General features: G+C 39.5%; 1 protein-coding gene across 2 annotated transcripts; it reads right to left on the bottom strand.

The window, feature by feature from the left end:
- Window positions 1–94: 94 nt before the first annotated feature.
- On the bottom strand, window positions 95–13,857 carry PLK4 (polo like kinase 4). 2 transcript variants are annotated; one of them, XM_015861250.2, is made up of 16 exons: window positions 13,650–13,857; window positions 13,068–13,163; window positions 12,240–12,335; window positions 12,033–12,147; window positions 9,675–10,707; window positions 8,686–8,786; window positions 6,963–7,333; window positions 5,958–6,062; window positions 5,535–5,637; window positions 4,943–5,092; window positions 3,964–4,094; window positions 3,136–3,227; window positions 2,628–2,766; window positions 1,827–1,967; window positions 1,297–1,403; window positions 95–685 (listed from the first exon to the last, which is right to left on the bottom strand). In XM_015861250.2, the coding sequence occupies exons 1-16, from the start codon at window positions 13,677–13,679 to the stop codon at window positions 586–588; spliced, it is 2,910 nt and encodes a 969-aa protein (XP_015716736.1). In that variant the 5' UTR covers window positions 13,680–13,857; the 3' UTR covers window positions 95–585. The 2 variants fall into 2 exon arrangements, with proteins under 2 accessions (XP_015716736.1, XP_032300471.1); XM_032444580.1 differs by lacking the exon at window positions 13,650–13,857 and adding an exon at window positions 13,264–13,351.
- Window positions 13,858–13,895: the final 38 nt, after the last annotated feature.

The raw sequence follows: 13,895 nt of genomic DNA, 5'->3' as shown, positions 1-13,895 counted from the left end.
GATGCTCTAAAATAACACATCCGCTTCTGGTACAGTTGAACTTTCCAACTTATGGGAAAGGGGTCTCTGAACTTGAATATGAAACAAAGAGAGCTGGACGCTTACCACTGCATTTATTTTTTGGGGGTATAAAATGCTTGTGCAGGGAATTCAAAAGCTGCTGCTACAAAAATAAAAACAAAAAGGTATAAAACATGTACATATTTACATATATTACTTGTAAGATATAAAAATACAAGTTATATACAAACACAAACACTTCAACAGCACAGGTATGTTTTCCTTGATCATCATCACTGAGTAAGCAGTGGGGGAAAAAAAATAGAAAAGAGATTACTTCAGAAAACGTGAGGTCATTTAGAACAAAATTGCTCAATGTTTTGCTTGAGCAAGTTTATCCATCATTTTAAGGAAAAATGTGCTTGAAAAGTATCTTACAAAAAATTGTAGAACAACCCTTCCCTTCCTATTTTTTTTTAACCAGTATTTTGAAGAATTTCGGGATAAGCTTAGTAAAATCAGTCACTTTCATGTCAGTGAGTGTGTTTATTAAGCTCTTGTGCCCGAAGACCTGCTTTGCTTTTATCAGTGGGGACCAGTTGGATTGGTAAACATCACAAGAATAGAAGACAGACAGTGCAACTTCTCTTTGATGTATTCTGGCAACTTATCATTTTCTCCATACCTGCAAAGGCAAATAAGAACATCACATTTGAAATGCAAACCTCTAAATCAGGTACGTATATGTAAATAGATAAACAAATTAACTGGAGCTTAATGGCTTAAGTCCTGTTTGCCTCCAATCCCTATATGTATTTAACTGAAAAAGTATTTCCAGATAAGAACATTTCATCTAAAAAATGCTGATAAGCAACAATTATATCCTGATCACGTGTTACCATCTTCAACTTCACACAGAGGAAACATATTATTGAATAGCTGTATGAGTAAGACAAGTGCCCTGCATCCAAAATATATCCAAAACTTCATCTGAGCACTTCTAGTCTATGCATCAACATTGATATTCTATCTCCCTAACACATTTTCCCTAAACTAGAAGTATCTTAAGAGGAAAAAAACAATACTGAAAAGGATTAAGGATAAAGGATCATTTTCCCCTTCCTCTTTTTAATACTATACACAAACAGCAGCTGTTTCCTGAGACCAAGCAGTAGACTTCATTGCCAGGTATTGTTCTTTGGTTTTTTTATTGTGTTATCCTAAATTCTAAGCTTTTATTTTTTAACAGCAACAAAAAGTAGCAGTTTACTTATTTCAAGCAGTAGTGAGACTCACCTAGTAGTCTGGCCTTCTGGAGAGGTGTAAGTGATAGAAGAAACACCTGCTTGGGCTACCAGTTGGGATCCATCATTAAACTGTACCCATACTGCTCCACTGGTCAGCTAATAAGAGCGCAGTATCATTTGGAAAGATAAAAACCAAAGATCACACATTTAGAATTACTCTGTCAAATGAAGCTGAAATGCTTTGTCAGTACACCTTTACTTCTACATAAGCAAACAGAATTTTAACAACTTCAGCTTTTACCTAGAGGGGAATATGAATGATAGAAGGCACTCCAATAGGCAATAGTAGCCATAAGAAATCAGTGACAGCTGCAACTGAAACACTCAACTAGCATTACTTTGGTTTTTCAGTTAATGTAGTTCAGCAGAGTATTTATCTAACATGCTTACTTGACAGGATCTTTCCACAATTCTCCAGTCTCTGTAGCAGAGCACAACTCTTACATATACTTCACAAACCATGTTTGAAAAGTTAGTTATTTCAAAAGAAAGAACAAAGAATAGACTCTTATTTCTCACCTGCGAAGCCCAACCAACATTTTTCACAAAGACTGATTTTAAAAGCTGAGCTGAATTTGGGCTGCATTCTGTCTGATGAACAGAGGAGCACGGACTTTCAGCAGCATTGGCCATAAATGCAGACTTTTCATATGACACCACCTAAAATCCAGAAATAACAGCATTAGCAGTCTTACTGTTCAGACCAACAGATTATACACCAACTATAGTGGCTAATTACCACCCTTGATTCTTTAATCTTTTCCTATGATCAGAGAGATTTAGCCTATATGCTTCATTTAACAGCATTACATTGTAAAAGCCCATGAGATTTCAGAGGACTTTTTCTACACTAAGGCTCAGTATTAGAACAGTTTTTTCACCCATTCCCCATTATCACAGAGGAAAAACTTCACCCTACGGAGACTTCTGACATAAAATTCATTCTTCCAGCGTTTGATTGTCAGGAAGTTCCATCCATCTTTAGGAAAATTGTTCAGCACAGAGTCTGTTAGAGATAAATATTTACACTCACACTTAATGTGGCACCTTTTCAGAATGTTTCAGGACATCTCTGTGTAGCATGAGAAAGCAATTTCCTACGTTCCCAGGAAACACTTGTGAGAAAGCTTTGGAGGACATCATTGGAGAAGTCCATTTCAAATCCAGACATAGCAAGTTAATTGAAAGCAAAAGTCTCTAGTCAAGATGCTCACAGATGGCTAGAAAAGGCATGCATCCATAATAATTACATTACTTCAAACAGACTGGCAGTTTTTCAGTTCCTACTGAACAGTCTTTGCTGTATGTTCATGTACTTACAGGGGTACAGTTTGCAGTTGGAACTGGAGTAGAACTGGCAACTGTATTTCTATCCAGTGCCATAACTTCTTTTGAACAGTTGTTCTTGTCCAACATCAGAGGCAGTAGAGCCCTTGGAGATTCAGCATTGCCAGGTTTTCTGGAAAAAAAAAAAAAAAAGAGACAATGAGGAAAATTACCTTTACAAAAGGGATAAAAGAAATAAGTGAGAAGACCTAGCTTTCCATTCCATAAACCACAGACTACACCTGATGTCACCAGTATTCCACAGACTTGTTAGTCTAGCTGTTTGGTTAAGTCTAAATTTATAAGGATTTTTTGGTCCTAGTATCAAAGAAAAGTGTGCAGGACCAAACCAGCATTTTTATATGTGCCATAATGTTAATGATTATCTTGCTAATGACTATGAACCTTTGTGAAACAACCCTGGCTTCTGCTTACTTTAGCTGCAGAAGGCTGCTTAGTAGGAATAATCAAATGCATAAATGTGTAATGGTAAAGATGTTACCTTCCAACAATTATTGGAAAAAACGGAACACTTTCGCTCCTTTTTTCTTCTTCCAAAATAGCAGATTCCAGTGCAAGGCATATACGATGTCCCTGGAATGAAGTAGAGCTTGTTCAAGTTTAACTGAGAACAGTCTAATTGTTTCACACGTTTACTGTGGCAGGTGAGCCTACGTAGAGAAATGCTTTCTTATAGAGCATTGATTATAACCATGAATGCCATTAAAAAACAAACAAACAACACACACAACTATAATACCACAAGATTCCCTGGTAACTTCAGCACATTTGGCATTATGCTCTTAATCCACACCTCCTCCACTTTCAGAAGGACGAGAGGAATAACAGATCCTTACATTCCATTCAGAAAGTCACAGAACAGAAGGCAGGCTGAATTAGAAGTTTTTTTGACATTTTAACCACTTCAAGTTCAAAGACATAATAGCTACTCTTGTGACTGCTAATTGGGTGACATGAAACATGAGAAGGGATAGCAGGCAACCCAGTTAAGCACTAGCAGTTCTGTTGTCTCCCAAAGAACTATATAAAGCAGCTTTGTGTGTTCTGTTTAACCCCTTCAATAAGCAGAGAAACACTCCAGTAAGAATTTACTCCAAGTCTTCATCGTGCAGCAAGTGTAACCGTTATCCCTACATCAATATTTGCTCTTTAACAAAACAAACAAAATTAACAGCCACCACAAGCCCTTTCCCACCTCCCATCACTGCAATGCAAAATATGCTAAGTGACATTAGAAGCACATTTCTGAGAGAATATCTAATTTCTTAAGGCTGCTTTGCATTTGAAAAAGCAACATCAAGCCATTTACCTCATTTGCATGATCCATATATACTTGCATTTCCTTCTTCAAACCTGTTTCATTTTCTCCTTTCAAAGTGAAGGATTTCCCTGATTTCTCAATCACACGAGTTATACCAGCTGTCTTGTGTATCTTTGCTCCTGTAAAAAGCATTATCTAGCGTGATTTGCACACAATGCCAGTATCTATGAAATACACATCCCTGCCATTACACACCAGTGAACTGAAACGTAATTCATCAACTTAGAAATTGCTTGAATAATAAAACCACCTCTGGATGAGCTCTCAAATCAAACATTACTTAAATTAGGACTGTGACATTAGCAGAATACCTTCTATGCTCAGAGATCACTACTTAAGTAGCCTGAATCATGCATTTATTATGTTTTAAGAACCACCTTTCGAATCATTCATCTGAGATAAGATGAGCGTACCTAACAGCATTGCCAAAAATTGGTTGAGTATGATCTATTAGTATTTGATGCCATTCTTTCAAATGGCAGCTCTTTAGAGTCACAGAACTGTTAGTAAATAATTTTTAAATGGTAACTGTCATTGAGGTTTATGTGTATGAGGCAAATCCAACTAGTTCACCAAAATCCATGGTAAGAAAACAACAGTCAGCACAGTCCGGTTTATCGAATGTACAGCTGGAGATGGCCATCTGCTTTCTGAAGTTAACAGTGGAAAATAAAGGCAAGCTTGGAGGAGCAGGGACACACCTTTTAGTAAGCAGGTTAACTCCCAAAGGTAGAGCCAAAGATGATCTCATAGAAGAAAACATGTAGGTCAATAATACCTTTGTAATGCACTCACTGAAGAAGATAGCAGAAGCAAACTAATGAATAAACTGATCTTTGAGTGCTAGAATAAAGACGGAGCAATACAGATCATGTTTCTTCCATTTATTCAACCAGAAGCATCCACTGTTTAACAGTATTTCAGTGTTTAAATATCACTTTGCATAATTGCAAAAATGAATACATACCATCATAAAAACATACTTCAACATCTGCAGGAGGTGAATTTTCCATCAACATGCACTTGGCATATCTTGTGTAGAACGTAACTTTGGGGGTTTTTGTTCTCACTAACTGCACAAACTTGGCTGCATACTGGTACTTTTTCCAGTACTTTTCTAAAACAGAAGAACACTATTTTAAAGCATTTATTGTTTGTCAGACCAAATGCTTTCAAATCTTTTACCCCTTCTCACCCCACACTATGTAAATATTACGAAGTGCAAATTAGAGATAATACTTTTTAAAGTTTACTTGATATTTCTTCAAATCATATTTAAACAGTTTCCAATGTGATTACTACAAAATATGGGAATCTCAAGCTTAGTACACTGCATTGTAAAGAGGTTAAGCAGTCCCTCATTATTTCCATACAAATCACTAAAAACATTTGTTTACATTCTCAGCAAATTTCTTAAGTTTCCAGAGAAACTACTTAAGACTCTTATTCTGAAGAGAGTTTCGTCCTCCTGATTAATCTGAGAAGCAGAGGGTAAAAGCTGATCTCCAGATTCATATAAGCATCGGGTGAATCATCGTCATTTAAAAATGTCACATTACCTGGCAAGTTGTCAAAGTTGTACATACAGCTGTCTTCAGGAGGAATGGGCGGCTTGTCGTCAAGAAGGAAGCCTCTTCCTTCATTCGGGTGATAAACTGCAATCTACAAAAGAAGGAAAAAATGTATTTACAGTTGCAACTCCCATGGAAGTAAGGCACAGTTTAATGTAATTTGCAATTAACTGCTCTGCTCCTCTAAGAGATTATTTAACAGCAGCAGCTTTCAACAATGCTCCACTGTTCCAAATGTCCAAATCCACATGGCTGTGCTATGGCAGTGCATGGGTGCAAGGGAGAACTTAGATGTCTGTACATACAGTGACAAAACATTTCCAAGCACATATCGGCCTAAATGAAAATTAATTAAAAAAAAAAAATGCAGTAAACAATTGGAGTAACATTAAATAAACTACAAATTCTCACCGTATTTCCATCACAAGATATTCTGAGAACTTCTTTCACAAATTCTTGTGAATGGTGTTCTTTTATGAACTCCATACACACCTCCCCAGTGTCCAGAATGCTCACCTAGAATATTTGAAACAAAACCATCAGTAAAACTCAAATTTACTTTCTAGCAGGCAGAGTTACCATTTTTTCCACAGATGTCTTATAAACACAACTTTATTCTAGAAACATAAGCAATAGAGTATTTCTAGAATATACTGCAAACTGATACATGCTTCCCACATTAACTTCTACTCTTAGTGCTGTTAATACAGAATGCTTCCTCGTGGCATGGACATGCTCAGGGAGGATGTGGCTTACAAACTGACAAAGCAAACCAAGACAGGTCAGATCTATTATGCTCTTAAAATAATAAGAAATGGAGGAGGGAGAAGAGATAAACAAGACTGTAGGAAACAACAAATGGCAGAAAAGTGACAGCAGGAAGAACAAACCAACCAGAACACTCGCACCATCAGCAGGGATTAATGGAACTTGATTTGCTTTCTCCCTCATTTAGAAGAAAGGAAAAAAGCAGCACTTAAGGAAAAAATGTTCAAGTACTGGAGAGTAAGACTATTTTCATACCTAATCCACTTATTTACCTGATCTGTAAAAGTGTTTGTGTTTTAACCACATCAAAAGTTTAAATGCAACTTGCAAAGATAAGCAGTACAGATATTTAAAACATTAGGGAACATAAATGTGGTCAGTAGTTCTTATGTCTTCTTGTAGTTTCTTTGTATATAGAAGCAATGCAGCAAAAGTATTTGCTAGGAGTGGCCACAAGGTTGCAGTATTCCATATTCAGAAAAACTAAAATGAATTTTACCGATAGCTTTGAATTATGAGTAGTACAAATTCATATAATTTAACTTCACCTGTAAATTTTCAGGAAAAACGTTTAAAAAAAAAATCACCAGGGAAATCAGAAAAGACATCCACATATTTACAACTTCAGTTTTAAAAATGGATACATACCACTGCATTTTTTGTTTTTTGCCTGATTGGTTTTAGCCTGTAAGCACTGAGAGGTGATACTATACTCCGCAGCGTAGGCTTCTGACGTGCTGGTGGTTCTTTGCCCCAGGCTTGGTTTTGTTCTGAAGCTGGCCAAAGGCCACACGAAGATGACTGAACTTTTTCAGGTTGGCAGAGAACTTCAGAAATATATTTGTTTGGGTTTCTCTGATTTAAAGAGTTTGAGCAATCACGGGAAGCATCACGATTCTGTATATCTTTTAAGGTGTTCCATCCATTTCTCGATGCATCTTGCTGCACATCCAGATGATACCGAAAGCCTCCATGTGCGTTACTATTACTAGTTAGGTCTTCAGGAGGTCTCAGCTGAGCTGAAAGCATCATAGAAGAACATTGGAGATTTAAAGTCTTGGTAAGCAAAAATTAATTAAAAAAAAGCTACTATATTTTGAAAAACTCTTAAAAATGTTAAGCAGCTTATTTAAGCAGGCAATGTGATTTCTTTAATACTCAGTCCAAACTATACTCGTTCTCATCGAATTTCAGTGGTTATTTTAAATCAAGTTTATTTGAAATTAAGGCTGACATAAACATATCTGTTATGACAACCTTAATCTGTGTCACATCACCTCACAAAAACACTGTGAATCAAACTGCTAAGATTTCAATAATCAGTCTGTTGGAAGATAATTAATCAGGTGCCATCCAGATAACCATAAGATTCACATATTTGTTAGCTAATCTGAAACATCGCGTTTAACATCAACTGGGTTTTTAGTATTCCAAATGTTAAATGTGCATGTGAGAAGCCTTCCAGTTACTTGTTAAAAAGAAAAAAAACAGACTATATTTTTAAACTTAAGCTTCCTATAACTGCTTCTCTACTTCTGATATTTAAGCCTGTGATTAAGGGCTCAAATAACAAAGGTGTCTCACCCAAATAAGCAACCCACTCCTGCCATGTTGTAGAACAGCTGAGAAGCGACCAAAAATTAAATAGGATTATTTGGACCATGTGTCACATGATTCCAGTTTCCTATAGATAGGAAGGTAAGGAGTCCAGTAATACCAGACCAAAAAAAAAGGTGTGAATGGATTTATGATTTAGTTTTATGATCAGATTTCATTATTGGAAAATGATGCAACATAATGCGTGACAAGAACACCTCCTTCCCTTCTGTGCCTTTTGTCCTTTCCTCCACCCCTCCTTCTGCAGCCTCATTACCTTTCTTTCACTGAGTTCATATTTTCTTTCAAGGCTTATTTATTGGCCCATCTAAACTAGCAGAGCTTTAGAATCACCTGCCAATCTTGTCATTTTATTTACAAGTTCAGGTAAGAGCTGAATAATTGGGGTGAGTTCTAAATAAATGGTTTTCTTCTTTGTGTCGTTGTTTGTTTTTGCTGAAATGCTAAAAAACAAAAAGAACGGAACTACATTTTGGGAAGCTAAACATACAAATATCAGTTTTTTCACTCATCTGAAGGCAGTTGCATATAGCTCATTATATCAGTCCAACAGCTTGAGAAGAGTACTATCTAAAAAACCTTCTAAAGTCCAGTCACCAATATTTAGGATGCTAGTATTACACTCCAGCATCACGGTTACGTGGCCAATACCTTTCATCCTAAGTTCAAACAAAATTTGGAAAAACAACAGTAATAGTTACAGGTTGCAACTCTACCTTGAGTGCAAAGATATATAACTGGATTAGTAACTCACCATTTGTCTGCATGCTTCCAAGCCATTGCTGCATGGTTTCAGCCTGGGACTTCTGCTCTAACAAACCAAGAGGGGGCTTCATTGGATAGAGAAAATTTGAGCTGCAAAATAGAAGTTACACGTGTAATCAAGTTTTCATCAACAACGCTTGCTCAAGTGTTACAATGCTACAGCTGAAGAATAACAACACAAAATACACCTTATATTGCAATAGGAAGGTAACTTCTGAGAATTCACAGACTAAGTTTATCAGAAAGAAAGGTTTGTATTGCACAGCAGCACACAGAAAACAAAGATCAGGCTTCCGTCTAACATCAAACACCCTAGCAACCCTTGCACATTTCACACCTGGGCTGGTTTGTATGCACTGAAGAGATCTGTCAAATGAGAAAGAAGGCAGAATTCTCATGCAGGAAATATAACACAGAACTAAGTTTCAGGTCATTATCTTGATGTTTAGTTGTTTCCCCCTTTATAGAACAGAAAGTGCTGCTCATTTTATAGTCCTTAACTTGTAGTTTTTTCTTTTTATTTTTTTTTAATCTTTTCTTGTTATAACATTGCTAAAGATGAACTGAAATACCCCAGAGCAGCAAGTACATATGTTGGCAGTCATACATGGAATGACTTCTCCCCTCATCTGTGTCTCTTCTACAAAGAGAAGTCAGCAAGGGTCTCTACTACAGTCACTGGAGAATGAAGTACTCAGCTTGCTATACAAGGAAATAAACAATCAGTATAGCTCTACCAGGATGAGTAAAAGCTACAGTCCAGTCTGTATACATACCGCATCTAAGAACTGTAAGACAGGGAGAAGGGAGAAGGTGAACCTCTCCATACCAAGAGCACTGAAGGATTACTCTTTATATGCCGTATTGAAGCTACAAGCATAAAGGCTTTTGGTACTTAATGCAATCTAGTTCCAAGAAAAAAAAAGCTTTTAGCATAAGAAAACTCTAAATTTCATTGTAATAAAAGCTCATTCTTACTGTGGTTGATCTTTCACAGGTGGAGACATCTGCCCTTCAAAAGAGCCAGAACTACCAGAAGTCTTTTCCTTAAATATTTCTCCCATATCAGAATAGCTGTTTGCAGGTGAAAAGCATTCTGTGTTTTCTCTCGTTCCTCCTCTAGGCTTGGAAAGCAGTTCCAGGGAGTGACACCTCTCAATGATATTGGATATTCCTTGATTCTGACTGTGGGATGCGCCAGACCTATCTGAGGAGTGGGCTCTTCGGAGGTAGCGGGAATGTGGTCTCTCTTCACCAAGCTGCATGACTCTTCCCCTGCCACCTGTGCCAATTTCCTTCCCTTGAATTCCCCACTGATGAAAAGAACCGCTCCCATCTACAGATGAAGCATTACTGGGATTCTTGCTTTTAGGGAAAAAAGTGATTTTATTTGGGAGTGGCTGTCCCACTAACAGCTTCTTCTTTTCCTTCAAGCAGCCACTGGTACTGATGCTGGAAGAGCCTGTAGAAGTGGTAGAAATGGTAGCATTCCCACTGTCCATGGAATCTTCTGAAGTTCCTGAATCTTTGCTCCGTGCAGAGCTACACCTGGACATAAAAGGATGATCCAACACAGAGGAAAGGCTCAAGCGATCTGCTGGATTTTTGCGAAGTAATTTATGTATAAGGTCTTGTGCCTCTCTGGACAAAAAGGCTGGCATTTCATAATCTGCTAATACTACTTTATTCAGTGTGTTCTTCACCGTGTCAGTGTCAAAAGGTGGCTTTCCAATAAGAAGAGTGTAAAACATACAGCCCAAAGACCATACATCAGACTCGAGTCCATGTGGACTCCTTGTGGCTATCTCTGGCGAAATGTAATTAGGAGTTCCACACATGGTATAATGCTTTTCATGAGGCATTTTCAACTGAGTTGCTAGTCCGAAATCGGCAATCTTGACGTTCATATTACTGGTGAGTAAGAGATTGGAAAGGGTGAGGTCCCGATGCAGTATTCCATGAGAATGAAGATACAGCATACCCGTGATAATTTGATGCAAGAAGTGTCGGGCTGTAGAAAGCAAAAGAACAAATGCATTAGTGCAATAACTGAAGTCATAGCTCTAAAAATAACAACCCTTTGAAATCTGCTGCTTGTCTCTCCTTTATCTTTTCTTAACTAGCGAGGATGTTAAAAGGGCATTTAAGTGTCACACTAATGAGATAGGAACAACACTTTCCACTTTTTTGCTTGAAGCAGCACAGCATTACTGTCTTCTACAGCAGTCCATAAAATAACATTCTGTAATGCAGTAGTCCAATTTGTTTCCATGATAACAGGAACATGCAATTACCGTAGGACAGCAGAAAACATTTCTGAAGTTTCCTTAAATTAGGCTTCTGAGAACTTGAATTTTTAAATTGCTCTCATCAGAAACAAATAAATGCAGCCACACATCTTCACTATATGCAGGTTACAAAATACAAGAGACAATTTGGATATTTGTATTATCATCAGCAAACTGGCAAAGCTAGAAGTATTCCAGCTTCTCATAACCTTCTATGTTTGTAATATTGGCATAATATTTCTATTCCATTAGAAATTCAGGAAATATTCAAGCTGTAGCTTACATCAAGAACAGCAAAACCTCATCCAGGCTCAGATGGCATCATTTATTGTGATGATTCTAATACAGCAATTTTAAGAATCATTCTTCTTAAAGCAAACAATTTACAATCCCTTTCTCTCTTTGCAGATGGCAACAACTGCAGAGGAACAAGTATTTGCAGAAATCACTTATCAAAGAACGAGCCTTTTTTTTCCTTCTAAATATAAGTCAGCAGTTTTATCAGATCTCAGAACTAAGGTTCTGACTAGATGGACTACTTCCATTGGAGCAGACCAGGATTAAACAGATGTCTGTGTAACAGTACCCCCCTTAATCCAGCTCTATGATAGCTTCCAAAAAAGTCTCTTATTACAGTATTACTTGCCCTTACATAACTTGCACAGAGTTAACAGCTTTATCTTCATTTACACACACACATGGAACACACTAAAGGGTTCCAATGATTCTACATAAGATGAGCTAGAAACTGAAAGACTAATACAGTGATTTGATGTACAAAGGTAAACTCTACCTTTTAGTAGGCACTGACATCTTTTCTAAAACCCCAAATGGTACAAGCTACTGTCAAAGGGTATAAAGAGAAACAAATGTACATAAATATTCAAGTGAAAATGTTTATATCTTACCTCCAGGTTAGCACTTCTCACAAGCTTTTAAGCTATACAGTTTCAGATTGATAGCAGTTTTAAATGTTCTTTCACTAGAAAGAAACTTACTGTATAACTCAAGATGTAAATACAAAGAAAGCTTCAAAGAAAATTCTCACCTTCATCTTCTGAAAAGGGTTTCTTTCTATTCTTTAAGTATCTACTCATTTCACCATTGTGACACATTTCAAGTATCAAGTACACATAGTTGCTATCTTCAAAATAGTTATAAAGCTAAAAAAATAAAACAAGGAAATTAGAATACTTGCAGACTATACAGCAAATCACATATGCTGCAGATACTGCTAAAAATACACGAATCTTACCTCAAGAATAGATGGATGCTTTAGCTGACAATGTATTTTTACCTCGTTCTGAACCCTTTGTACCATTCCCACTTTGTGCATGGCTTTTTTGTCTATCTGAAAATAGATCACAATATTTATCAAGTAGTGCAGCATTGATTACATACGTTTAGGTAATTGAACTGAAAATTTGAACTGTTCAGTGCATGTTTTGCCTGAAAACCCTGACATATAAGCAAGGTTTGAGCTTTGCTTACAAGATGCTTTTCATAAGCAAACATCTTAGCGAAACAGAGGAAGACACAATTGTTCAAATAGTGAATAAACAGTAGCAAAATGTTGAGAGAAATCCAATGCTGAGTTTGCAAAGCACACATGCTAGTATTAAAAAAGTGGATAAATGCAATTATTATTAGCTGTAATTAAAACTAGCAAAACATATTTGAAAAAAGGGATCCTTTTGTAGAGTTCTGCCCTTACAGCAAGGGAAACATTTAAAGGCTATCACAAGTTAAAGGGCTGCAAGCTCCTCCTGTGCTCAGGACCTCTCCAGCTAAACAGAGTCTAAACAACGTTTTTATAGATTCCATTTTCTGAACTACAATTACAGAGATGACTGTACAACCACGACCGAGTATCTCAGCTCAAGTCACTTTAACAGCAACGCTAACGCTTTCACTAGTTACCGATACAGGCTTTTTGATTGTGCTGCACCTTCCTGGACCAAATCGTGCTCTCAGCATCCGTTACCCAGAAACAAGGGGTCCGGGCACAGTCACCCTGACCTGTTGCAACCGTCCCTGCTGGGGGCATCCAGAAGCTGCAGATTCCTCCAGCCGGCTGCCTTACCATTTTGATAGCCACTTCCAGGCCGGTTTTCAGGGATACCGCTCTGTAGACCCCGGCGAAGGAGCCCTTTCCCAGGAGGTTCCCCACCTTGAAGTCCTGCAACGCGAACACACAACCGCCGTCAGCCCCAGCGCGACGGACAGCGCGACCCGCAGAGGCCGGCAGCGCACAGCCGCCGGAGCGCCGCGCTCAGTACCTGCACGGAGCCCTCGGGGCCGCGCTCGCAGCCGGCGGCAAAGCCGCTCAGCGCCGTACCCGGCATCATCCTCCCCGCGCCGCCGCTCGCCTCACACTGCGCCCCTCACACTGCGCCCCTGGCTCCCCGCGGCGTTGCGGAGCAGCCGCCTTCCCGCCGCCCGACCCGCCGCTCCCGGGGGAGCCCGCCGAGACGCCGCTGCCATGGCAGCGCCACACACGGCGCCTCGAGCCGCCCGGGGCCCCGCCTCAGGGCGGCCCCCGCCGCACTAACCGCCGCGTCGGCCCCGGCGACCGCCTCCCGCCCGGGAAGGGGACGATCGCGCCCCGCTCGGCCTCGCCCACGGCAAATGGCGGGGCGGCCCGAGCCGGGCCCCCGCGTCCCACCTCTATCGTCTCGCCGATGCAGGTCGCCATAGCGCCGGCCGCTCTCCTCGGGTCTCGCTAGGGGTTCTCCTCGGGACCTCGGCCGCGGCTCGCCATCAGGGCGCCCTCCGCCGCCCGCCTGGAGCCAGGCCTGCTCGCTCGCGGGCCCGGCGGCCGCCCCCCTCCCCCTGCGCCTCCATTTTGAAAACTCGCGCCGTTACCGCCCCGACTGCGTCTGACGCAATCACGTCGCCAGGCGTCGCCTGT

Source organism: Coturnix japonica, chromosome 4, assembly GCF_001577835.2.
Source record: "Coturnix japonica isolate 7356 chromosome 4, Coturnix japonica 2.1, whole genome shotgun sequence".
Taxonomy (NCBI): domain Eukaryota; kingdom Metazoa; phylum Chordata; class Aves; order Galliformes; family Phasianidae; genus Coturnix; species Coturnix japonica.
The sequence above is the reverse complement of the archived record's forward strand: the minus strand, read 5'-3'. Positions and strand labels throughout refer to the sequence as shown.